The following is a 27,200-nucleotide window of genomic DNA, read 5'->3' on the forward strand; positions in this document are numbered from 1 at the left end:
GATCATAAAGATTCGTGCTTCTCTTAAATGACTTCTCCCCCAGAACCATTTAGGAGAGCATATTAAACTAAACCAGCCCCAGGGCTGCTTACTTTAACATTCCAGACTAAAAACTGTTTTATAAAAGCTGATTCATGACCAGACCAAACATTGCTGTTCTGGGATGCACAACAAAGCGCGGGGCAGATGGTCAGGGGTGGCAGCAGCTTCGCTCATCTGATTTTAATCCATCACCACAACTCTGTCAGAGCCCTCAGTCACATGCATTTCACTTACTCACTTGTTCGGTTCAGGCAAGGCATCCAAAAAAAGCCCGCTGAACGAGATGTACAGCTCATATTTACTATTCAACCCTGCCAGCATGCCTGGTTTTTTTTAAACAAGCTTGGAGAAATAAATTTGCTCTTGGCTGAGAGAACCTCTGCCAGGTTTTTCCATCCTAAGTGCGTTTTAATCGGATCGCCACTGAAACTTTTCAAAAAACAGTATTTAATGAAAACAAACAGATGTATAAGTGCCGAATGTCACCGTAAGATTGTTAACATGTGTCATCACCAAGTTTTAATAGCAAAACTGAAAAAAAAAAAAAAAGAAAAGAAATGAGAGTTTTGACAGGGAAATACAGTTGCTATAGAAGTCCAGCTTTGACAACCACAATCTTCCCAGCAGAGAGGAGCTCCTACGCGCTGCCCCAGCGAGCGGCCGTGTCAGGGTCTGCACGCACCCTCACCCACGCAGCTCTCGCCCGCGGGCTGGGCTCCCCCCCACCCAGCACCCTCCTGCCCTCCCACTGCTCAGCCCCACCACGTCTGCTGCCACGCCTCAGATAGCTGATTCAACAGAAAACACTTAAAAATAGAATCAGAGTTTCCGTCACATCATCTATCTGAATCGACTCACCCAGCGGGGTCACCCAACCCGATGCGCTGGGGAGTGGAGCGATGGGCGGAAGCCTCTACCCAAGGGACGCAGCTCCCTTCGGCAGCAGTTCTGCAGGTCCATGCTGTAACCTCCTGCATAAATACACCCGTTTAAACAAGTTCTGAGTTACCAATCAAAGCTGCTTCTCCAGGGGATAATTCCACTTACAGCAGGTGCTGCTCATACAAATGAAGAGCCAAAGGAGAATCTGGGAAGATACACTGGGGACGCAGTCAAAGAAATCACAGACACCAGATCCTTTCACCCAGCCACGTTCATGCTTCAAAATACCCACATCAACATTATGACTCCTATTTCTAAGAATAAAGCTGAATAAAATGATCAATGGTTTCTCCCTCTACTTTCCATAGGAAAGCAAAGCAAAGAGCCTGTCTAAACTTTCTTTCCTTCCTTAATGAAACCCTTATTGATTTTTCATCCTTGTGAATCATTGCCTCGGAGCAATTTCTTTTAAGCCGCAGGTTCTCACATTTAATTTGTATGTATGCTTAAGGGAAAGTTTATCAATAGAGTCTCCAGAGAGATACTAAAAGGGCTTTATGAGAAAGTTATGAAATTTTACATATGGCATTTACCAACCTAGTTTAAAAAAAAAAAAAAGCAAGCCTAGAATAATGCATGACATTAACAATCAGCAGCTCCATGTAGCATCCTATGCCACCTCCGTGCAGCTGTCAGTGCATAAAGACAACAGAAGTCACACTGAATAGATTTATGTTGATAGAGAGTAAAAATGAAAAACATTGCAACAGAAATTCATTCAGATGTATAGATCTTCCACATGTTAATAGCTACCCAAAGGCAAGCGGAGCAGAACATGTGTATGCGTCCACAGGCTACCAGGACGGTCTTGAGCATTCAAATGTATATTCAAGCCAGACATAAAAAAAATATTTATGGTTTAAAAAAACCAGGAAAAAAAACCCCATCCTTCAGCAATACATTAACAGACGGCTTTGCCAATACCATCAAAGACTAAAAAAGAAACAAATCTCTGATAATTTATTCGTAAGCTAAAATTCCCCAGCTGCTTTAATTGCTATTTACATGGCGGGGGGGGGAACGACCAAACTAAAATGCTATGGACCTTTTGGTTCTCATTCATGCAAAATACACTAATTTTACCAGTCAGTGGAAGAAGCTAATTTCTGGGCCAACGGGCATCATCCAGGATACAGTAATTCAACTAACTGTTAGCCAGGTTCATATCTAAGGAAAGGAGATAACTTTTGCTTAAAAGTCACTATTTTGTATTGTGATTAATTTTGTCTAAATGGCACTGTCCACAAGTAAAAAGGATTGGCTAGAATTGGTTCTAGAAGACCTGAAAACAAGGATCTTTCACAAAGTATCTAGGCTCTTGGGGGAAGAAGAAAAGAAAAAGGGAAAAAAAAAAAAAAAGAAAAAAAAATCAGGCCCTCTAAAACTTATACTTTTAGAAAAAAAATTGAATCAAGTCTGTCACTTTGTCGGTGAACCACACAGCATACCTGTTGTCCTTGAGAGGTGAAGCAGGAAGAAAATTTGATGGAAACTATCTTTTTCCCATTTTCTCATGCGTCTGTCTTTTTGTTAAAGTATTAGTCGTCCTATCCTAATGGTGATAATTGTCCTTAAACATTTCCCAAATTACCTGATTAAGGAAGGAATTAAATAGGTTACCTAGCTAGTATCAATTAATATCCACCAGCAGTGATCTATAACAGAGCCTGCAGCCCACGCAGCTGAGAGCAGAGAGGAGCGAAACCCGTCGGTCACGGGGACTAGGCTGACGAAGAGACTCTGTGAGAAGGTCAGACTTCACGATCTGAAGTGTGCCAAAGGAAGAAAAGTCCTTGAACTGTACAGGAACAAGCACTGGATGAAGCTGAATGAGATTACTTATGTAGGAGGCTTATTCCACCACAAAGAAAAGTGGTAACACCAGCACAAGAAGCAAAAAGGAGGTTTTTACAGGTTGAAAAATTTCATCTGTTGCTCGTGACAATTAGGTCTTCTACTCCAAAAATGTTTAAGAACTGTAAAAAGTTATATTGGTATGAGAAAAGGTTAGGGAAATTTTTAAACTCTTACAAAATAGCCAATACCAAAATACTGAGATTAAAAGGAAGAACATTTATAAAATCCTACATGAAGCAAACATGAAAAGGTTGCTCAGCTGCAAGATAACTGAGTAATGTAACCTTTCAAAGCAGCAACAAAAAGTGATTAGACCATCCCTTGGATTGGAAATGATTGATTATTACTGCTAATATTGGAATTGAAGTTGACTGTAATGCTTTTTATGTAATTGCTTTATTGAATGCTGCATAGCTTTATTTGGTAATGTATTCAGAACATTGCGAGTTTACCATTTCTTTGGCTCCTGATACACTAAGACACACAGACATATAGTTATAATGTATTTATCCCAATGATATTGTATTAAATGGCATACACTAAGGTTAGCTCCTGACCTTTCAGTTAAGGTCTATGGGGAATCTTCTGCCTGCAGAATCACCTAATAGATTTGAGTACCAGCAGCTTTCCATTCTCTGCATCTGTTCACCGGTTTATTCCACAAACTGTATCAAAATACCTTAAATCTGATTTGGGGCCCTGTGTGCTGTAATAATTAAATCATTTTGAAGACTTTGAAAGCTGGCTCATCTGCTTAAAAAAAAAAAAAAAAATCAATCAAGGACAAGTAAATCACAGTGAAGAAGATGAATAAGTAAACCTTTTATTTATATATATATCCAGAGTACATTAAAATTTTAAAATATCTATAAGCAAAGCAGGGATTTTTTTTGGTTTTCACCTTGTTTTCCTTCAAAAAAAGCAGCCTTCAATATTTACATGTAACTGCACAGAGTTAAAATTTCTCACTTGTTTTTCAATTTATTTGATTTGTTATCCCCTGGTGTCACTCCCTGCTTTGTCGGAGTCCCAGCAAAGGTCAGGAGACAATTAGCCATCAATAAATACCTAATGTGAGAGTGAAAATTTTGGGCTGCCTGAGCTTCCATTACTAAACCAAGCAACACGTTTGAAAGCTCGTAACAAAACGCATAAAGTACTTTAGAGTGTTCCGAACATAAATATAATGTTACCTTTAAAGCAGTAAGTATGAAAAATATCAAAGAAGGTGTGTAATACCAAGCTTTATCATTTATTGCACACGTATATTGACTTAACTGAGACACGCTCACTTATCTACAAAGCAAAAATTGGGTTTTAAGTACTGTACTTTGCAAGACCCTTAGGGCACAATAACATTACTGTCATCATTTACTCTGACTTCCCAGTCTCTCATTCGATCCTTCTCCAGTCTTTTCAAAACGTTGCAGCTACGTTTTCTATTTCTGCCACTACACCAGTGTCCTTGGTTAGATGGCAAGACAATTATACACGGTTGACATATAAATACACGCAAAAAATAGCACATAAACATACACACACACACAGACACTAACATGTAAGCAACACGTTTAAGCACTCAGACACACCACAGTGTGTCTTTCAGTACAAGGACATACTTGGCTCCCCACACACACACTTTTTCATGTTTGGAACCAATTCTAAAAGTAAGGTTTTCTTAGCACTTTGCACAGGAATGCAGAAGCTAGAGGACGGATATTTCCTTAAGGGGAAAGCGTGGTCAATAATAGTTAAGGTTTGGATAAACCCTCATTATCAGATTTCTACAGCTTTGAAACGAGCCCATGTCAGCTACCTGTTAAGCACAGACAACTCCCCACATTACAAGCTCACCGCTGACAGTGAACAATGCTAAATTTGGTAATGCACATCTGCAGAATCAAGAATTTTCACATTAACAATGATCTAAATTAAGATAATATACTTGGGTTACGGAATATTTAATGCCAGTTGGAAAACGGATGTACCGAATTAGTTTAACTGAAGATAATGAAAGCTTAGATAAATGTGTTTAAATGACTACAGTAAGTTAACACACAGAGCTGCAAACATTTTGTTAAAATCCATTTTTACTTCCGCTTAAACTCAGCATTACTTTATTAACACAAGCAAGAATATTAGGGGAATGACAATAAAAAACTTTACGCGAGCACTACCCTATGTGCACCGTATTTAATAAAAGAACTTCTGAAAAGTTCCTGGTGTTTCATCATTGCAGCCTCCTTTAAATCCTTGTCTGTAAAAACCCCAATTCTGCACTCCATCCAGGCAGCTGCTTCAAAACTATGCAGCTAATACACACCAGCATTTAATAAATGTATAGAATTAATTTTTCTATATCCAAAATCTATACTGTGAAGACTTCCAACAGCTAGAAAAAAAAAGTGCTTATTTTGCTTAAAAGCAACTGGGTGATATAAATCAATTTAAGTAATGGGTCAAAAGATCTTAAAGATGTCACAAGTACTGGATTTATTTTTGTCTTCAGCAGCTTCAAACTTGTGAAATTTATGGTTATAAATGTCATACTGTAGAGAAGTAAAACATGCCTCACACATAGGTGGATATTTTTAAACTACTGATATTTGAAGGTCTTTGGATCTCAGGGGTGATATAATAAAGCCCAGAGGACACCCATCAGGGAAGAAGTTCAGGTGATAACACAATAAACACCAGATATCCCCTCGCCCTGTATTTAATCCCGCGGCTGGCACCACCAGCCACATTTCATACTTCTGTTGACCTATTCAATAGGTCAATAAAGTCCTAATAAAGACTTAGGAAAGTACCTATCTTACATTTAATTTTTTAACTATATTGAAAATGTAATAGTTTAAATGTCAGGATTTTTCAGCAAGTCATAAGGTGTGAGCCATTATTGCAAATAAAGCGTAGGAACACTTAAAGTTGCTGTTGACTACACCAGAGAATATGAATCCTTTTGTTACCACTTCATTCTGTACAGGGTATAAACGTAACTCTGAGCTTGCCTGCGGTTACTTGGGCTGCGCTGGTGGCATCAGCCCCTTCGCAAAGTTGGAAGTTTGACATCGCTACTTTATGAAGAGACGCAAAGCGGTTTTAAAACCAGATCCTGTGGAATACGGGGAGCAGAAAAAACCCATACATCACTGAGTGGGCAAAACCAAGCAGCAAATATATTGGTTTAAGAGAAACACTGTAGGTTTACTGGTACTTTCCCCGAGAACAGGTGGGTACCGAGTCATGCGAGCTGCAGCGCGGCAGCGACGTGGGCTGCGTGTTCCGGGCGTTGGGGCTGGCTCCTCTTTGAACATATGCCCTTTCAAGTGAAATTAATCACTCTCTTTATCACTCCGGCAGCATCTGGAGCCATAATCATTACCCAACTGCTGAGAAAGAAATGAAACCACTAATCGCACGGGGAGTAGGGCTTAGCGTTCAGAGCAGGAAAGTTTTTATTAAGTTCTCATTCGAGAAGTGATTTTTCATGGCTAGCTTTGCAGGACATGCCATACAAAAGCTGGATATACTTCAGCAACTGTCTACAACTCATCCCCCAGCACATAGAACCAATATATTTAGAACCACTATAATGAGGTTTTAACACGCTTTTCCAAATTTAGCTCTGTAATCCTAAATCGTTGTTATACGCAAGTCTGACATGGAGGTACATTTAACCATGAACTTTAAAAGGTCTCTAGAAGAAGGAACTGCAGAAGTCTACCAAGCGGTAGACACCAGGACCAGATACTGCCTCTGGAGTCACACACCACGCTCCTATTGATCTCAGAAGGAATTCTCTATGCAAACTGAAGCTCGTATCTTCAAAACTACTAGATATAATGAAATGCCCACTTAATATATCAACCAGCTGAGGGTGATTAAAATAAACCATAACACTATGTCAATAATCTGGATTACCATGAAATATCCCCCATCCCTTCCAACTCCTCTATTTTGTGTTCCTGGCTTTTACCATTCAAAAAAAATTTTTAAAGAAAAAATGAAAAAAGATTAAGTGGATTACAGCAGGACTATTCCCATACGTACCAGGGTAAAAAAAAATATCTAGGGAAAAACCGGTATCAGTGGTCCGACTACCAAAACCTCACGTCCCTAGAAAGAGTCAGTTCTATTATCTGCATATTGAGAATAACAACATGTGTCTTAGGTATTTCTAATACAATTTGGGATATTTCCACCCACAATAATTCTGCTGTACACAAGAGCTGAATGAGGAAATGATTACCCCGATATACTGAAATCCTTCAATTAGATGGCTTAGTGAAATTCTTATTCTAACTAACTTAAGATATAATTATTAAAAAAAACCTGCAGGGTTCTGAACAAGGGCAGCAGAACAATTAAATTTAGTACTCTGCTGAAACAGGCTGAAAATGTGATCATCCATTTTTAATGCTCCGCCTATACGTAACAGCAGAAATCTTTCCAACAGCTGCATTCAATTAAAAAAATATTAACCCCAAGGAAAAAGCACAAAAACATCCCCATCTGTTTTTCTTGCCACTCACTGTGCTTCTTTTGTGAGTGAAATATGTACAACAATACAATCCAACAAAGTTGAATGAAAAGTACCACAATTCCAATAATAAGCTATCTTTTTTTTTTTTTTAAATGAACAATTTAAAAGAAACCACTTTTGCAGATTTTCCCCTGTGACCCGCAGCTCTGTTCCCATAGTAACTATCGAGGAAAGAAAAGGATAAGACGCCTAACTTATACTTTTCCCAATACCAACAAAAACCAGAAAAAAGCACCTTATTCTCAAAAACTATTATTCTCAGGAAGGGAAGAGGGACATTAAAAGATTAGTGAGGATCTCCTGTGTAATCTAGTTTAAACCACCACCTACTGAACAGTTGATGTCCATTAAACAAAGATATTTGTTAAAGGGTGTAGTCTTTGTGTAAAAGAACTATTGAAATAGTTTTGCAAGCCCAACAATAACAAATTTACCAGGCACATGCTGTAAAAGCTTACATCTGAACTCAGCAAGCACCGCCATCAGCCTACAGCCCCGCTGCTGCACCGTACCCATCTCCGCTGAGGAACTAGTACTCTGTGTATTACCCCCAAGCATATAAAGTGTTAATTTTGACATATATTTCAGTGTCATTTCTCTTTTGCTTGCCTTTTTGATTTGACTGATACTTTATGCTTCCCATACTGCTTGCTGTAGTGCATTTTTTCTAGGAAAAAAATACAGAAGCCAGCGACTCGTTCTCCAAGCTGTGCCACCAAGAATATTTCACTGGTGTCTTTGAGTCCCTGCCGGAAGCTAGAGCTAATAAGAACATACCAGGTCCGAAAGACAAGGAAAAAGGGCATCAGTTTAAGCATTTCTGCATCGCTGAGCATGCTTTCCAAACCGTAACTCCTCAAGGAACAATTCTGATGTCTCTGACACTGGATGGCATGCTCTGGCCCACGAGGGCAGGTTCTTCAGCCACGTCCCATATGCTGAGCTTTGAGCCATGTGGATTAAGGATAAATCGAGAAGCTATGGTGGACAGGACCCAGGTGGGTATGCAATGGGCTGCTCTGGCACATTTATCCAACACGGCAGCAGACCTCAAGCACCTGGAGGACAGGCCAGGCTGGAAGATGAGCTTCCAGCACAGGAAAGGTTCTTCAGGAGAGAGATGGAGCTCTTCTCACATTTGTCCGCTCCTCTGACAAACTCAACAGCATGTACTTCCTGAGGACACAAGGTCTCCACCAACTTTGAAATGCCTCACCCACCTAAATAGTCTTTGTACCACTACTGCAAAGGGTTATAACGTAAGGCATTTCCACAACTCCAAGACAAGTTGGATTCATCTGCTGAGGAAACGAGATCAGATGAGGACACCATATCAGAACTGGAATGATAAGGGTGAGGGGAAGTAGCAGAACCACACGTAATAATATTTACAGGTGTGGAAGAGAAAGGTGAAAATGTCGATAGGAAAGGGTAAGGAATGAGGAGGGAAAACCAAATACTTAGCAATGTGAAACAACTGCACTCCTGCACTAAGGAAATACGGGATCAGCTTTGAGGCCACCCTAAAATTTTTTCAAACATCAGTGACTGATATCAGCCAGCACATTAAGTTTTGCTGCTAATGAAATTTTGCAAATCAACTTGCTTTATGAAGTTTCAAGAATTATTGTTTTTTTAAAAAGTTTGGCAGAAATAAAAGTATAACTTATATTGCCCCATAAAATATTCTTTGTAGAGAATGATTTCAGAGCAATTTGGAACTAATTTTAAAGGACTTTTTTTTGTATTTGAAATAATTTTTTAATGGCTACTTAATGAAACTATACCAACAGCTTAAGAACAACTAAACTACTTCAAAATAAACTGTTTATTACAAAATATTCAAAAAGAGCACCACCTATGTGGTTCTGAGATATTTTAAGCCAGGAATTTTTAAGTAAAACTGTAAAATATCAGTAGGCGAAATCTCACCTGAGACTTAATATAATTCTGAGGAGCAATGTTTATAACATATTTGGTTTGACAAACAAATTCAAAGAGGATATGTTTGCTAACAGGGGTCCAGAATAGCTTGGTGTCCTTAATTCACAAATATATTAGGAGCAACTACCAAAAGAGTTACTTAAATTAAAGGATAGTCTGGCCAAGGTATGAACTGATCATGAATAAAGTTAAAGGTGAAAATAAGAAGGCTTATCATTCTAGAGCAACTTTTCAATCATCAAGTTTGGCAACAATCTGACTAGTTTTAAAATGGAACTTAATAGGTTTTTAAAAAATTATTTATTAATTGTTGCTGCTGTCAATATAAGATTGCAATTTCTCACCCAAGAGAACCACAGCAGTCCTATACAATCAGTGTAGTGAAGAACCTTAGAATCATTCAAAATCAAGGCTAATTTTCCAGTTAGAGTTTAAATATTTCAAATTCCCCTCCACCAAGGTAGCATAAGAATAACCTACAATTAGAACATTTCCCATAAAATAAGAAGTTTGGATATGTCAGTCTGAGAAATATCATAAAACTTCCAGATACCACACAAAGATCACTAAAAAGACACATGCACTTCATTCATGAACTCTTCTCCTATCAAATAAAATAAAATAAATTAATCTGGAATAGATTATCATTCTTCACCTTGTAGAGCTTTTTGAAAAATACCACTTGTTGCAGACCTGTCTTTGAATGTCTTTGCGGTAGGTTTGAGCTCTACTGTCCTTTGAAGATCTGGACTCCTTTTAACATTTGGTGCACGTAGGTAAGAGTTTGTCTTTTAAGACATACGGTCAAAGGCACTTCCAAACCAGCACCTGGCCTTCTTGAAATTAAGATCTTGAGAAAGGGCATTTTATGGCAGTATTATCTGAGAACAGCGAACAAAAGATCTTTTTCATCATAGCCATAACTGGCTCACCCACATTCACGAGTAGTTCAAAGGTTCCTCCACGTTAGAAGTTGTTCTCTGAAAAGTTCATTTCATACCCTTTCCATTATGGATTGTTTCTGAAGAAAGACTAATGATCAAAACCCATTTGGTAACTCTATTTTAAGAATGACTTTCAAATATGGGTAATAACTCTGAACTAAATTTTTTTGTGTTCACCTGGGACAAGAGAACTTCTGGCTCACCACACCTAGCTCCCAGAAGCCCACAAATACCAGAACATTAATGGTTTCTCTCTCTACTCTGATCAGATGTATTACAAATCCATTTCCCAGTCTGCTATCTCACTTTCAGTGCTCTTCCATCCGTAACAGAGAGCGTGTCCCTGCTAGGCTAAATCCCCATCCTGATTCATTTTTTGGAGAGAATTACAGATGGGACAGAATTACGCACTGGGACACCACACCTGGGTTTCTAAAAGTCCTTCTCCAGCCTTCCGTAGTACACAGAATATTATTTCCATGTTAAATAGCATTTTACCAAAATTAGAGAGCAATTTTCTTAAAAATCAGCATATTTTCATAATAAAATAAAATAAAATAAAATAAAATATTCCCCTTGTTAAGAAAAAGCTACATCACTGATTTAGCTCCGAGAGCCATCTTTTATGGGGTATGTTTCTTATCCTTAATTTGTGTTAGTATTTTTGAGGAAACAGCATGTGCACAGTTACTGAGGTGTGGTTTATGGAGGAGCTGAAGACACCAGCAGTGATGGTGAGACCGCAACCTCCCCGTGCAGCAACTGCAGGCGTCTCCAGGAATGATCATATTTTCAGCACTTCATAATTGTAATTATTAACCCCTTCCCTGTAAAGTGCCCAAAATATTTCATGTTGCATATATTTTAGATTTAATTTAGACTTTAGAACTGAATTTTAGAGTTTCACCAAAAAATAAACCAACCAGAATCGTGATGTGGATTCACGTGCGTATCAATATTCTATTTACAGTTTTAGAAGCTTGAATCGCCATTGTTAAACATATTTGCACTACAGAAATTCCAGGCATTTTTAGGACCATTCAAGAGTTGAAGAAAATCAACATGGTGAAATATGCAAATTGCTAATTGGCTATTACATTAAACACAGTTAATTTACAAGGATTTAGAACCAATTAAATTTTCTCAAGATTGTATCACTAAAACTGCTTTGTTGTTTAGCAAGTGTCAGAAAATTATTCAGCTATTTGAGGTTGCTGAGTAATTTAATTGGTATAATTATTGCTTTCGTATTTAGGTTGGTGGTCACAAAACAAGTATCTGACAAGAAATGTCTTGAAACCAAAAGATATAGCGTACGGATATTCAGGCATTAATATATCTCTAGAAACCAAAGGCTAAAAATAAATGGTTTTAAGATAGGCCACAAATAAGCAAAATACAAGTGCTAACCCTTTGAATAGCTGAGGGAAGAGTACAAATAAACTACCTCACACTGCCAAGTTCATAGATTTTAGAAGTGTAGAGCCTGGGGTTTTTGTAGATGCAGTGATTTCAACACAATTGCTTTCACCTGTACCAAGAGCACCAAGCCCAGCATGAAAATGTATGAGTCTTCATTAGATAAAGCCAAGGCTTTAGCTGAAAAAAAGCCTGATTTATAAACTTCAGTGCTGATTCAATGGTGGGGGTTTTTTTCTATCCCTATTAAGGATGCATCTCCGGACTTCTATGCGCTACGAAAATTTACTTTAGTACTTATAAATTCATTTTTCTAAAGTCAGAGCTTTCAGTGGCATAATCTTATTTAATTATAAAGCGTGACATTTCAATAAGAAGTTGAGTTTGTCTAGAGCAGGTAAGTAACTTGCCATGCCTGAAACAGGCAATTCGAGATTTAAAAACAAAAGCGATCATCTCCTTTCCCATCAGGGATTGCTCATTCTCATTAGATTGTTTCATTAAAAAAAAAAAAAAAAAAAAAAAGACAACAGCTGCAGGTTTTCTTTCTATCAGAATGGATCTGTTCAGTTCTGACATTAAAACTACACTTTTCGGTTCATTGTGCTGTGCTTTTATTTAATATTTATTATTTTTTTGTATTGGGCACAGAAGTCCTCAAACTATAGGATGATTATTTTTTTTTTTATCATACAAACCACAGATCTCATTAGGCCAAGATCTCCATGGTCTACATCCCAAAGTTATTTTATTATTAATATCCTGCCGCAACAGGTTACATTAACCCTTCTGCCTCTCCAGATCCACCTGCGCCATTCAAGTTACCATCCCTCTCTTTCCAAAATATTTCCCTGTAATCTTTTGAAGGCTACACCTGTGTGATTAACCGTACCTGAAAAATCATTTCAAGCAAAGTAAAAAGATGCATACAAAAGCAAGCCAAGCCACACAAGCCACCCTGATGACCGATTGCCATTTACACTCTTTGGTAACTAATGTCAAGGTCACTGCAATTTTACTTTGATACACATGCCTCCAAATGCCTCAGAAATTAAATCTGCAACACAAGCAGCAGAACCACTGAAAGTCATTAGTTTATTATATATGCCCTGACACTGCAAAATACACCTAGCTCCTTGTAACCAAGATTTTTTCCAAAATAAGTATCCATTCAGTCTATTGAGAGAAATCTCAGCCCGTTGTGTTGCTTCTTAGGATGATTGCAAAAGACCAAGATTCATGATTTAGAAACGCTGCTGCTTCACTACCACTGCAGAGAAAGTAGAGGCTTCACAAATAATACTTTGTTTCTTAGCTAAACAAAGTGGTTTGGGTGTATATACTATTCATTTCAACCTGGAACTAAACATCTGGGGTTTAGATATAACTTATCTAATTTTCAGCAAAATACTCCAATGAAAAAATTTTGTTTACAAACATAAAAATATTTAACTGGAGGAAAAAAAAAAGAAAAAAGAAATCTTTGTTTTTGCCAAACAGGACAATGAATTTGGCTCAAGCTCACAAGTTATTTTCATTTGGGAAACATTTCACTCAAAGTTGTTTTCCACCTCCAGTCACTACATAAGCAGAGAAAATGCATCAAAATACTGTCAGGATTTAAGGTTTTTAAAACGACTTGTGAGAGCCCAGATATTTCTAATTTACTGTGGGAGCCACTAGAACTGACAATTTTCTTCTGCATCTGGAAGGCAAACCATTACGAGGAGCTCATCACGGGCCTTTCAGAGCACGGCAGCCCACGTCCACGCAAAGCTGTGCACCACCATCTCTTAGTTCTAAATACATCTGCCTCAGATGCCTTTGAAGCATCGATATCTCTCTATTGTCAGCTGGAATCATCAAGTCAAATTTAATTTTTATGACTTCCAGTGCACACCTCTAAAGACTGACGATGTTAAAATACACTTCAGAACTGAAGAGAAGACAGACAGCATTGAAGGGTCTAATTTGTCTTAAGAAAACAACTCTACCTTTCAAAGCTTATTCAAAAATCACGTAAATAACAGTGAATTGGAGAAAGACAGTTTATGTTGTTGTTTATTTCCTCTTCGTTTTTCATGCAAGACATTGTAAAAAAAAAAAAACGTTTTTTAGAAAAACAGCATTAGATTGTACCAGCACTTCACCAGCACTCAGCCTCCCATCCCAGTCACCAGGGTGAGAAGCTTCATTGTTTCCTCATTCAGCTAATTCAGTCTCTTACCTTCTACAGAACTACAATTTAAAAAAACTAATAACCAAAAGAGCAAAGAACCTCTCTGAAAAAAGGGGGAAAATTATTTTTCCATCAAATTTAATCGCTCTGTTTTTCAGTCATAAAAGGACAAACCTCAAAGGAATGCTGGGCAATGAAACCCCTGGTTCACTTGCATATTTTGGATTAAGTACTTTGAGTAAACATTTCCCAAATTTGCCAATCTTTCCACTTCATTGAACATTCTTTGTTGTTGCGTTGTCCTAGAAAACAAGCATCCAATGCGTCATGCTTTGTTTTATGCATCTGTATCATACCATTTCTTAGTTACTACCTCCCTCTCACTAAGAATCGCAGTGTTATCAATGTCTTCACAAATTTTCCAAACGTTGCACGTGCCCAATTTTGAACAGTCAAACATTGCATGTGTCCAACCTGACTGATGGACAGGAATAATTCACTAAGTGTACCAATGAAATGTTAATTATGAACAGATCAAGCAAGAGCACGGACTTCTGGCTCAGTTCATCCTGAAAGATGCTGGTGTGCCCTTTGCGTTCAAACATGGAAAGAAAATGATGAAATATTTCAAATGAAGCAACTTTAGGATGATGGTATCAGGATCCAGTAAAAATTTTACTCTTGGATTAAAAGCATTGAGGAGTCCAGAATTATAGTCCAGGGTCACTCTGGTGCGTAACCACAACAGACATGAAAGTTACTAATTTAAAATAGAGAATAAATCCCCCTATTTTTCAGTTACAAAAGAATTTAGAATAGAAGACATTATCAGGCTTTTTAAATTTATTATTGAGCCAAAACAGAATGGAGAAAGGGCAATCACTTCATTCTTGAATGCAGGAATTATCTAGTCGATAAGCACAATATCTTTTTCCTACCTGTTTTCCAGACAAACTGATGACCTCTTCTGGCTTCCAGATCAGCTGTTTGTAACATTAAGAAAACAAACAGAAGGAAGGACTTCCCCAGGCTTTGCCATGCCCAATGAGGAGAAACCCAGTTCTGTTGTAGAAGCATAATTCAGATAATTCTGTCTCTTGTCTTCTTTGGTCCTAGAATTAACAAAAAAAGAAAAAGCTTGCTAAAAAACTTAGAACACCAAAGCAACAGGAGCAGCCTAAGGCTAACCTGGTGGCCACTGTGCGTTTCGTAGCCCCGGTGTGCCAGGCTCAGGGAGGACAAGTCTGTTATGGAGGCTTCATGTGGAGAGCAGGAGATGGGAAAAAAGTAGGGGGGGAGAGAGGAGAGGGCCAGCTCCCGAAGGACCTGCAGTCCCATCCTCCGAAGCCAGCCATCGCAAATGCTTTTAGCAGGTTCTTAAGAAGAAATCTGACGGTGCAAATAAACGGCAAGGGCTCTGATAATAGTCTGTGATGTGTCCCTTCTTTTCTCTATTTAATTTATCTACAGCACGAATATTATCGTGCTATATGCAGACTAAACCAAAGCCGAGAATGGATTCCAGGTGCAAAATTCAGCTCCGAATACAGACCCCTTGTCCTATATTTAAGATCCCTGACAACTGAAATACCAGATCTGGAATTATTTTAGCTCCATACCATGTGTCAACATGGGATATACACAAGCAACATGGGAAATGCAGCAGGAAAAGCAGGGGTTGCTTATCAGTATATGATGAGCCAGCCTGAAAGGGAAAATTAGACATTACTCAAGCATTTCTCTGGAATTTGGGACTCACATTCAACTCCCTGATCTCTGAGCTCTTTTTTTTGTTGTTTTTTTTTTTGTTTGTTTGGTTTTTTTGTTTTTTTGTGGGTTTGTTTGTTTGTTTGTTTTTTGCTTTTTCTTCTCTTTTCCTGGGTGTTTTTTTTTTTCTTTTTTTTTTTTTTTTCTTGATCAGCAACCAGGTACTCCCGAAAGGTGTCTCTGACTAAGGGATTTTAATTAAGCTCTCCAACAGTTCAGATGAATACCAGAGCCAGGCTGCAACTGAGAGAAGAATGGATCAAGTCCTGTTGCTGAAGCAGTTTTATACTGTACAACTCATTAAAATATTCACCAGGTGGTGTTGGAAGCAAGGAAGAATGTCTCTCTGGGTCTTCCCTACAATGCAGGAGACCAACTTCTAAATGGCTGCTTCAGTGATTGTCCACGACGTTTATGTACCATGGAAAAACTCCAAAACGAGAGAGATTAAGAAAGGCATACAACAAAACAAAATCTCAGAACTTCTGATTCAGCCTGGTAATTCAAATCTCTCTTTCTCTCAACCCAAGAGGTGACCAACCTGCCGCTTATTTAGGCAAATTTGACATGAGTTTCAAGATATTTTGGATTCGTCCAGATTCAAGTGGGAACAACTTTGAAGTCTCAAAAAACATTCATCACAAAATGTACCACATCAAACAAGAGCTAGTTTCTGACGTAAATTTACATAGTCATTTTTTCCTTATGTAACAGCTTTTGAATTTATACCATGTTTAAATTCTCAACATATTTCTACTTATTAGTGATTAATCCTACTTTTATAGGTAAAAACCGTGACATCCGTATTAGCGTAAGCAGAGATAACACCTGTCTTCAAGATTTGTCTTTATTGGCATAATCTTGGTGATTTTCATTAAAATTATCAGTTATTAGAAGTTTAGTCCAGAAAATTCCATTATATTCCTAACCTTATGAAAAGCAACATTGTCATAACACATAATACACAGCATTGTTCTTGATAAGAAACTGAAGATAAATCTGAAAATAGTACATATTGAATATACAGTAAAACTTTTAATTTCAAGCTGTATTTAAATTACTTGGAAACAGTTTTTATCATGATAAATTCATGCAATTATTTTTAATCAGATATTGACTAACTATGGTGAAAGATACAATGTAATATCTGTTATCTGGTTTAGCTCATTCTTGCGTTTCAGATGAACAGCATTTCAGGTAAGACCTGGAAAACCATCAAGCTGACCAAATATAGGAACGTGGGCAAGGGACCAGATTTATTGCTTTGCTCACGTCTTCTGGGTTAATTTAATTCAGAATTCACATTTAATGCAGAATGCAACCCGCTGAGTTCCAACACCCGGACAATGTAACACAGACCACAGGTGGCCTTAAATGAAGCACAAGTGAAGCTCAGAAATCTTGAGCATCCTTCAGAAATGAGATGGAGACCTCATTCCTCCCCAGTGCAAAGGCAGCAGGGAAGTCCTTGGAGGGGGGAAGGGAGGAGGGGGAGTGGAAAGGCCCCCTCAGACATCCTGCAATTAATTTTTTTTGCCCATCTAGGTGGCTGCTCACCTCACGCAGAAGAGCTGAGGAGGAACGACTCAGCCAGTATCTTCAGCATTGCAGTTACCATCTATGACAGTCAGAAAACGGAGTCACCGACTTTCTGTCAAGGGAAATAAAAGGAATTAGTGACATCGGCTACAACACTGTTCACACCCAAAAATGCAAAACAAGGAAAGGAATTATTGAGACGCTCAGATTTAAGTACTGGAGGGGAGCCAGCATGCCCAGCCCCGCGCAGACAACACTCATCTGAATTGCAGGGCAGCTCTCCAGGTCCAGAAGAATGCTGTAAAAACAACACATCTTAAACAGGTGGGGGCACGAAATGGGCAAATCCAAGGAAACCTCAGATAACAGCTGATAAAGATGCCGAGAATTTTAATGAAGCAGCAGTAGCGCTCATCAGCTGCTTTCTCAACACACCGCCTTCATCTCAGCATTCAAAGGGTCAGTAAACAGCAATAAATCCCTGGGAGTAGAAGCCTCCTGCCCAAAACAAGGGGTTTCGCATATGTTCATTCTTTGGGCAGGACTACAAAGATAACTGGCTGCTGCTCCCCACGGAGCAAGAACAGAGATTACATTAAGTCAGAAAAAACAGAAATAAATTAGACACCATGAGACTGATTCTAATCCCCCCCACCCCAGCAGAGCTCAGAGTCCACTGATTTACACCAACAGCAAAGCACAATAAAAATTTGTCTGTATATCTAGGTTTGTATAACACAATTTGGAACAGTAGCTGTTCTGTCCTGATACGATAAAAAATTATTGCACAAGCAACATATGCTATCTACAGAAACATGAATAAATTACATTATGAAGGCCACCAACACTTCACATCAAATTTAGTTACAGTATATCTCAGCTCCCAAATGTGTCAGGATGGCTAGCTGTAAACTGGCAAATAGAAAGGAAAAATGGAGGGGGGGGGGGGAAATGAAATTTACATTTTAAAAATTGACTTCACCAAGACTAGTCAATGATTAAATTTATGCAATTGCTTAAATATATTTAAGATACGTGTTTCCATCCAAAAAATATCTTGCTTTTCCAAAACTGATTCTCTGGATTTATTCAGTATCCTTTATAATATAGACCTAGCCAATTAATAGTCTGCAGTCACAGATTCTCATTAAATTAAGTAATGAGGTGTTGCTTTCCTGTATTTGAAGGATTAGATACAAGCATCCTTTCAGTTTTGTTTCGTTTGTATGGAATCTTGTTCCGAAAAACAAGGATATCATACATTAGTTATGATGGCTGGGAATATACAGAAAACTTCTCTGTGGCTTTTTCAAGACTGCCTAATGATCATAACAATGCATTTACATTATCTAATCCACTGCTAATTCTCTTAATGACAGGACTGAATAAAGCCAGTTTTAAATAAGAGACTTCCATTTAGAAACCTACATTTCTGCTGAAAACAAGGCATTCAAGTACAGTGTCAAAATGGTATAAATAAATACACACGTATACAGCTGACAAATACATATCTTATTTCTGAAGTGTTCAAAATTTAATTTAATTTTCAACGTCAATGAAACATCCAGCAGCCAAATCGCAGTCTGATCTTTGCTTAGCTAGGGAGGGGAGAAAAAGCCTCTGGGAAACTTTTCCCATTTTCCAGCCACTGCTCAGACAACCGCAAGCTACAGACGTGCACACAGAGACAGATGTTTCCAAGTGACAGTCACTGGGCTACTCCAAGACACATTAGAGTCCACAAAAGCATCCAACACTGAAAGACAAAAGACTGATGGTCCAGTTTTGACTCCCCACTCTACACGTATTGCACTGGTAGAGAAGGGACCAGTTGCTCTTTCTGCAAGTTTCCACAGGAAGAGGTTTCTTTAGTCGTCCTGCACCACTTCTGTGGTTTAGGAAAGTTCAATCTGGCTCTGCTCCACTGTGGATTTATACAGTATTTATTACTGAACTTTGAAAAAGATCAACTTAAATTGATCTAAACCTGAGACATGATTTCAGCCTTGTCATACATCAATTAAATTCCCCCTGAGTTCACCGGGAGTTGTGACCTTCCCCGTCATGGGCAAATCTGACCTACTTTTTTTTGTACGAGAAGGGAATGCTGACAAGGACACCTGCGTAGCACTCTTCATTTAAAATACATGATGCAATTAGAATAATCCCAAACACTTTAAATAGCAACAAAAAAAAAAAAGCAATTGCAGATCATGTGTGTGGCTATAAAGCGTTTGGCAGGTGTCTAGCACAAAGATAAGCATCATTAATCATGAATAAATTTTCTTAACACAAACGTAAGCAGTAATTATGCAACTGTTTGCCTACTACACACAGCACAAACCCATTGCTTGTGATATTCCAAAATAATCTGGACGTTTATACTCTTTATCCTCAGATACCAGTAAAATCTGCCTTGCCTTCTCAGAAAGCTGTTATCCAAAAAGCTAATTCTATTCCGCCCTAAAGCAGCAGAATGCCCGGCCTGTAACTGCAAAGTCTGACCACCACACACACGCGCTGCAGACCATCCCTGGGGGAGATCTTCCCCAAAAAACACTAACGCTAGTGCTACAGGTATTGAGTTTAAGAAAATGAAATTGTCTGCACAGTCACATACATCAAACTAGGAACAGACCTTCAGATGTAAGTGCATACGTGCCCATGGCATGGGTGTACATGCATATTGCCCAATTTTTTATTTAATGAAGCTAGTTACACTAAATTGCCTTTATTTCATATGGAAAACAAACACCGTATATTCTTCCACTTACACACTTGGAGCAAGACAGTATTCTGGTTAAAGCAGGGGCACCCTAAATTCATTCCACCTCCAGCTGTGTCAGAAACCTCCTGCGCAAAAAGTCACTTAAGGTCACCCTCCGACACTAGTACTTGATTCTGCAAGTGCTCCCCTTGATTACAGTGGAGTGACATTGCATCTATGAGAATGGTAGCTTGATTCTCTATACTTCATCTGCAAGCCTCAGTTAAGAATATTTACTCTTCTTCCAAGAACACTTCAAAAAAATCTTGGATAAAAACCATACAGCGTGAATGAGCTCAATTTATACACCAGGTTGACAATAGCCTGACAGTATTTTTGTCCTAAGTGGTCACCCATCAGGAATCAAAACATTAAGCACCACAATTCTTTGGTAATTTGCTACAATAACTGTAAGGGTAAATAATGCCTGAAAGAACATCTGGTGTTAACGCATCTGCAGACGGAAGATAACTCCAGCAAACAGACGGTCTAAACCAGCCTGCTCTGGGCTGGGAGAAACGTGCCTTGGGCTGCACGAGCTCCAGACCCACAAAGCTGAACACAAATTCACTCTGGTCCCTTTTCATGTATAAACCTTAACAACCTTCCTCAACAGCTGCTGGAAAGCCTACTAGGTAGTCACCGTCTTCACCAGTTATATTTGAAAGTTCAGGTATTTTGGTGATCTCTATAGTCAAATTGTAAGAATCTATTAATTATGTAATCTTTTATCCTCTATTCAATCATATTCACTTCTTGTCCCAAAGCTATGGAAGATCCTGAGGACTAAAAGCAAGAATATCAGATTACTGTACTGCCGATGAATTACTTCTTATATCGATTTGTTTGGGGTAAAACCCATGAATCCTAAGTTTTCCTGCTTCAGTTTTCATACATCCTAAAAACATAATAAAAGCAGGTTTGAATTTGGAAGTTTAATTATAAACTTAACTAAGTGGATTATAATGGAAGATGTTCCAGCAAGGGAGCTCAAACCGATGCATTATGACTACATTAAAGAAAACACCAGAGAATAGACTTTCCATCAGTAGAATGACTTTAATTAAAACAGTGATAGAGCAGAACTGTTCTGTGAAACGATGCTGCTGTTACATCTCCTTCACTCTAAGTACCTCCAATGGACTCTATGGGAACACACTTGACTTTCAATAATAAAAAGTATATGCGATTTCAGACTTTTCTGAGGAAGCAGTTCAGAAAGATCAGTTAAATGCAGTTGAAGCAAAACTTGTTTCATTTGTACACAAACATGTACGGCTTACACTCTGCCAGAAGAGCAGGGAGATTTCAAAGTCAAGGATTCAAGAGTCTGTGAAAGCCATCATCCTGGTACTCCTCAGCTTCACAATCACACAAGACACCTACAGCCCCCATGCCCGTCAAGAGGAAGATGAACGATGCTCAACAACCAAGGAGCACCCCAATATTTCCTTCTACAAAAATCATTCATTGTGACCCAGTATGCAAGTGCCCAGGTGTTATCCAAGACTTGGACTTCTCAATGGTATTTACCGGCCATGGACCTTTTGGTGCCCTCATTGCTGTATCTTAGCACTCAAAGTAGGCTAATTTACCTTCACAGATGTTCTTCAAGCTATTATCATACTCCTTGCAGCAGAAACAAGCACAGAGCAATTAAGATCAAAATGCTCAAGACTGTCAATAGGTTTCTCTTGTGAACTCAGGCATTGATTTTTTTTCTGAGCAGCAGAACATAGAAAGTGTCTGATAACTTTTAAGTAACCTTTTCACGCTGCTTGTGCACTTTCATATATTTAATTAAATACAAGAAAGGCTGTAGCAACTCAAACCAAAGTCCCAGATCCTGCCTCCGACAGGAGAACGATGCCAAATGGCCAGGGTGCAGTGTAAGAAAAGAGTGTGCATAAATAATACTTCTCGCTATACCTTCCCAGCCCCCAACAAGTTGTGGCTTTCACATCTCCTGAGTCAGAATGTCTTTGTATCTGACAGCCCTCTTACGAACTTAGAGTCACACCCTGAACTTGCTTGGGTTTGGTTTTTTTATGTAGCTTATGTATATAACCTACATGCACCTACACCTGGATGCCTTCTCGTGGCAGGCTTGTCAGCCAGCACAGCAGAACACAGCCCAGAATAAGCTCAGTGATGTTTTCACGCTACAGCACATCCTTTCCGTAACAGCAAAACGTCATAGCTTTGAGGGGTTTTGTTGTTTATTTTTCAATGGTTCGAGAAAAGTTTGAGTCCGTTATCAATACACCATTCTGCTGTAGCATTTATCATTGGCACTGGATGAACTAAACGTCCTTTCAAACTCAGCTACATCTAAGAACTATTGTCACAGCCGCATAGATCTTGGATTACTGTTAAATTGCAATTAAGCAGACAAAGAGAAAGGGAGCTGGCACTGCTTCCAACACCATTTCAGTAAATGTTATTGCAAGTTGTTGTTCAAAGAGGATTACTCTCACTTTACTGACAAAACATGGCATATAATGCACATTCAGCAGTATAATACCATTTGAAAACTAGTATTTGAAATTATTTTCCTTTAAGAGGCAAACCTGGAAATCAGACTCTGTAGAGAGCAGACTCCCTACTTTAGCAGCGTGACCATTCACACTGAAAACAACAGAAAGTTTCAAAGTCACCAATTACAAGGCAGCAGAAAAAAAAAATCACCTCATAACCTCTGCTGCAGGAACAACAGCAGATTTTCCTACCATTCCCATTAAAGTGCTTTCAGTTCACAGAAATTAAATTGCTTTACTGCAGTGATTTTCTTCTGCATTCTGATATTACTTTATATTATTTGACATTAATACAGCATCACAGGCTGTAGGTCAGGGTTTTTTTTTTCTCCTCACTGGAATGTGGCCACCACGCAGAGTTTATCAATCTTAAACACAAGGTCAAAATAATACGATCAAGTACCACCAAGCATATGAGCTTAGCACAGACTTAGGCTCTGCGTAGCAGGGGAAGGACCATCTGCTTCCTTGTCACAGGACTGGCGTATCTGAAGCTTATCTCCAATTTAAATTGTTTTATTCTACACTTCCACGGAACAACCAGAGCAACCGAGTGCATGTACACACCCAAGCATCTGACCAAACCAATTAATTACAGAGAGGCAGGAAAATGTTACTGGTTTAATTTGCTATTCATTTCTGGGGTTCAGTTTTGAACCTCTAAATATTGGTGACTACGGCTAAAATAACCCCGCTCTTGTACACGCAAATATGCAGAGGCCAACTTCAATACTTCTTGAATGTATAAAGTTTTCTTTCTGCTGGAACACTCGCTCTAAGAATAATTTATTTTCCACAATATTTGTACCTCTATTTGTATGCGGTCGTTACTATTTTGCCATTTGTACCACCTAGATCAAGTCTATACCCAAATGAGCTAATATGAAGAGACACCCGCACATCCACAAGACAAATTCCATTTCAAAAAACTCATTTCCAAAGTGCTGAAATAAACATTTATTCCAATGCATCCTCTGTCATCAGCTGCTTATTTCAGTGCACCAAAGTACAAAGGAACACGAGAAAGTAAGGAGCACAATGCAATGCAAACACGATACCATTCCAAAAACGCACAGGCTGTACAGAGGAGCGCAGTTAATCAAACACTGACACTGTACTTCTTCATTTCCTATCAAACATCACCAGTCAAGTCTTGTGATAAAGCCTCCTACAACCAAGGCTTCACCGTTCCTACAGGATAAAACCCTGCGTAAGTCAGGTCCCGTGTAAGAATATGTACTTTAAAAAATTACAGCTAGAATTGTCAAAATAAGTTAGTCAAATATATTTTGTCATGCCTTCCTATTGAGTCATTTATTTTTCTTCCATCCGCCTCGCAATGGATGCCCCAGTCATTGACGCCAATTGTCCCAGGCAGACAGTGTAATAAAAGGGTTAAGAAAAAATGATCTTACCTAAAAAAAAAAAAAAAAAAAAAAAGCACAGTGAAAGCTGAACACATGCGGGGACAAAAGAGTGACACTGGGATAAAGAACTTCTAAAACCTGCTTCTCAACACACGCACAGATGCCAACGTGCACACGCTGCGCTCTCAATCCGGCTTCTGCTAATTGCCATACAGACTTACTCCAACACACCAAGAGTATCAGGGTAACGACACACGGCTTGTACTGCAAAGTAGCATTTGGGTTTTAGGTGGAATTTATTTCCAGAAATGCACAAGCTTCTCCTTGTACCAAACTTCCCCATGTCACCGTGCGAGGGTCTCCAGGGGAAGGCTTTACAGGCTCATCCCTGCCTTGCAGCCGCAGTACCCAGGAAAAACACGCCTCCCCAGAAGACCCACGTCACAGACAAGAGCTCACATCATCCTGTCTCATCCCTCCCTCCAGAGGGGAAGAAACACCAGGCACGCACTCCAGCTCTGAACCTGGCATTAGGATGCGTGCCTGAAACTCGGGCATTCCCAGGCACTTTGTGAGAGCTGCTGAACCAAGTGTAGGAATGTTTTTCATATCAAAAGCCATTAATAATATCTGCACATTTATTTAAAAGTGGACTTGCCTTCACCCCAAGATTAACTACGCATGAGGACAACAAAAATACCAAACTGCCATAAGGGCAGTTAGAAAGAATACTACGCTTTAAAGCGGTTGGAGCAACCAGTTGAGTAAAGCTATATATCTATTTAAAAATTTTGTCTCTGTTACCTTTTCATTCCCATTTCTTTTCCCCTGTAGCTGGTTATAGTCAGTCACTGCATTTTATCACATTGGAAAGTCTAATCTCTTTAGGGTGAGAAATATATTTGCCCTGAACACAATATGATATGATTCACACAGGGGTCCCTGACACTATTGCAGTATTGATACGAAAAAATAATCCTAATGATATCAACCGATAAAAGCCATCAGTATAATATTATTTAAGCAAGGTCAATTGCCCGTGCAGGTTGTTCTTGCCAGAGTTCACGTTACATCACTGGTCCCATCATCCTGACCTTCCCTGCTGTCATCCCCATTACAGTTCAATTAACAGAGGAGTCCTGCAGTGGCTTGATGAGCATCTGCTGCCTCTACCTGGCAGTAATTCAATAAGGATACGCCACAGGAAGAGATAATGAGAAGTCAGCCCAGTTGGTCTGTCTCCCCCCAGGAGAGCAGACGAGTTTGGTTTATGGGAAAGAGTGTGACCTATGAAAATTATCAGTTAATTTCATATTCCAGAGCTTCAGTGAGCTACTGGTAACTTAAAGTGTTCTCTGGTTTCTCTGATGGTGCAGCCCATGAGGGTCCAGAATCGTTTTTCCTGGTGGGTCCCTGATTAACAACCCTTCCCACGCTGAAAGGACACATCTTCTGGAAAGCATGTGCTCTTTGACAGTTCTACCAAATGAACAGTTTCTACTCGTTTATTCAGCAGTGGTAGGTCTGAATTAAAAAATTAAACACCTGAGCGTAGAAAATGGGCCAGAACTATTACCCAAGTAATTCAGACAAAATGAAATTCACACCCACATCAAAACTGGGTGGAACACTTTCACAAAACCAGTATCTCCTAGGTTCCCCTATGCTGCAGATAGTATCAGCCCGTGTGTCCTCTCCCTGCCCCACAGAACACAGTTATCAATGTTATCAAAATTATCACTGTGAAGTGACCACCTCCTCCTCACTGGTGCCCATATTCTGGTTCTCCCTCCATTTCCTTCTCCACCTTTCCTGCAGATCGCCCCCCTTAACTCCCACCTATTCTCTCTAACTCTCCTTGTTGCTTTAGGAACACCTATTCCATCACTAAAAACCCAGGGCCACCTACAGTCCCTTCATCTCCTACTCCACCACTGGTTGTCACAGTGACTGTTTGAGGGATGCGGCTCTGTACTGTCTCCTGTAGAGCGCTCTCTTTCTCTCGCTGCCATGGATCAAACAGCGCTGGAAACGTTGAACTTCTGTGCCTCCACTTTTGAGATTTCTAATTTCTTCCACTATTTCCCACATTTCCCCTGTTCTGAGTACTGAAGACAAGTGCATTCTTCTTTCTACGCAGCTTCCATTGCTGCACAAACTTTGACCGACTCCTCTGTTGCCCTGTTTCCTTCGTCTCACTCCTCCTAAACCCCACGTTTATTCTCACCAGCTACAGCTTCTAGGGTAGGACGCATTTTGCCTTGTGACTGTAGTGTTCTCGTCAGTTTTGCAGCCACATTTCAACAATCCTATTCACCAAAACAGGCATTTTCAACTTCATTTCAAAGACAATTTTCTATTTCATGTCGTCTTAATATCATTATGGTGCAGATTTACTCGAGAAGAGGATGGCCACGGGAGGGGAAAAAAGAAGATACATTTCCTCTCTAAGCTCTGCTTCTGTAATGTGGCCAGTGAACCACAGTGAATTTCTCTCAAGATCAGCTTCATTAAAGACACATCCTTTCCCATCACACGATTACTCGCATTGCACTGAGACCTGCTTACCTGCTCCGACCGCTCTTTTCTGAGTACAGTCATCAGGTCTGTTCATTCCTCATTCATAGGATAACCCAGGTTGGCAGGTCCCTACCTCAGGAGGTCTCTAGTCCAACCTTCTGCTCAAACTGGGATCAGACGGCTATGAAACACACATGAGATAATCTACATTGTCCTCAAATTTTTTATTTTGCTTCTACTTCCTACCAGAAAGCTTAGTCTGCCAAGCTCACACCAACCAACATCAGATCTCAAGCTGTGGTTCATCTCTTGCAAGTCCTACAGCCAGGCAGCTTTTCCCCCGTTTCAATAGAATTCTTTTCTCTTTCTTCACATCTGCCACCTCTTTCTGCTCTTCAGTTTAATCACCTGCTGCACATCTACTCCTGGCTACCTTTTTCTCAATGCTCAAACCCTTTCCATCCTCTGCCTCTCATTCTTTCCTGTACTAAATTAGTTGATTTCTCCCAAAAGATAACAGATACCATTTTATGAAACTTGCCACTTTTCTCAGCTGGGTTGCTCATCCCTTTTGTCACCCTACAATATTTTGTTCCTTCTCCTAACTAGCCCTTTGTTCACTTGCATCTCCCCTCTACTATTTTCTGACTCCCTGGGTCATTTTCATGCCTCCCACGTTTTCTCCTCTATTGTTTTCTGCTTCTCCCCCCCCCCCCCCCCGCCCCGGAAAACCTTAGGGAAGACAGACACAGACACACTACATTATATCCAAAAAAGGCCACTATAACAATGTTAAAGTTGAAAATAATCAGCATTTACTAAATGCTAGA

The 27,200-nt window shown here is 39.3% G+C and overlaps 1 protein-coding gene across 7 annotated transcripts in view; it reads right to left on the minus strand.

Moving 5' to 3' along the window:
* Positions 1-27,200, minus strand: part of THSD7B (thrombospondin type 1 domain containing 7B) — a 329,550-nt gene that overhangs the window by 253,068 nt on the left and 49,282 nt on the right. For all 7 annotated transcript variants that reach the window (XR_010071985.1, XM_063341430.1, XM_063341432.1 and 4 more), the window contains 2 exons: positions 17,198-17,291; positions 14,812-14,985 (listed from right to left, as the gene is read on the minus strand). Coding sequence is in view for 6 of the 7 variants with exons in the window: in XM_063341430.1 (XP_063197500.1) it covers positions 14,812-14,950 (139 nt within the window). In the remaining variant the exon portion in view is untranslated. The remainder of the gene's footprint in view (positions 1-14,811; positions 14,986-17,197; positions 17,292-27,200) is intronic.

This window comes from Chroicocephalus ridibundus, chromosome 7 (assembly GCF_963924245.1).
Source record: "Chroicocephalus ridibundus chromosome 7, bChrRid1.1, whole genome shotgun sequence".
Classification (NCBI taxonomy): Eukaryota; Metazoa; Chordata; class Aves; order Charadriiformes; family Laridae; genus Chroicocephalus; species Chroicocephalus ridibundus.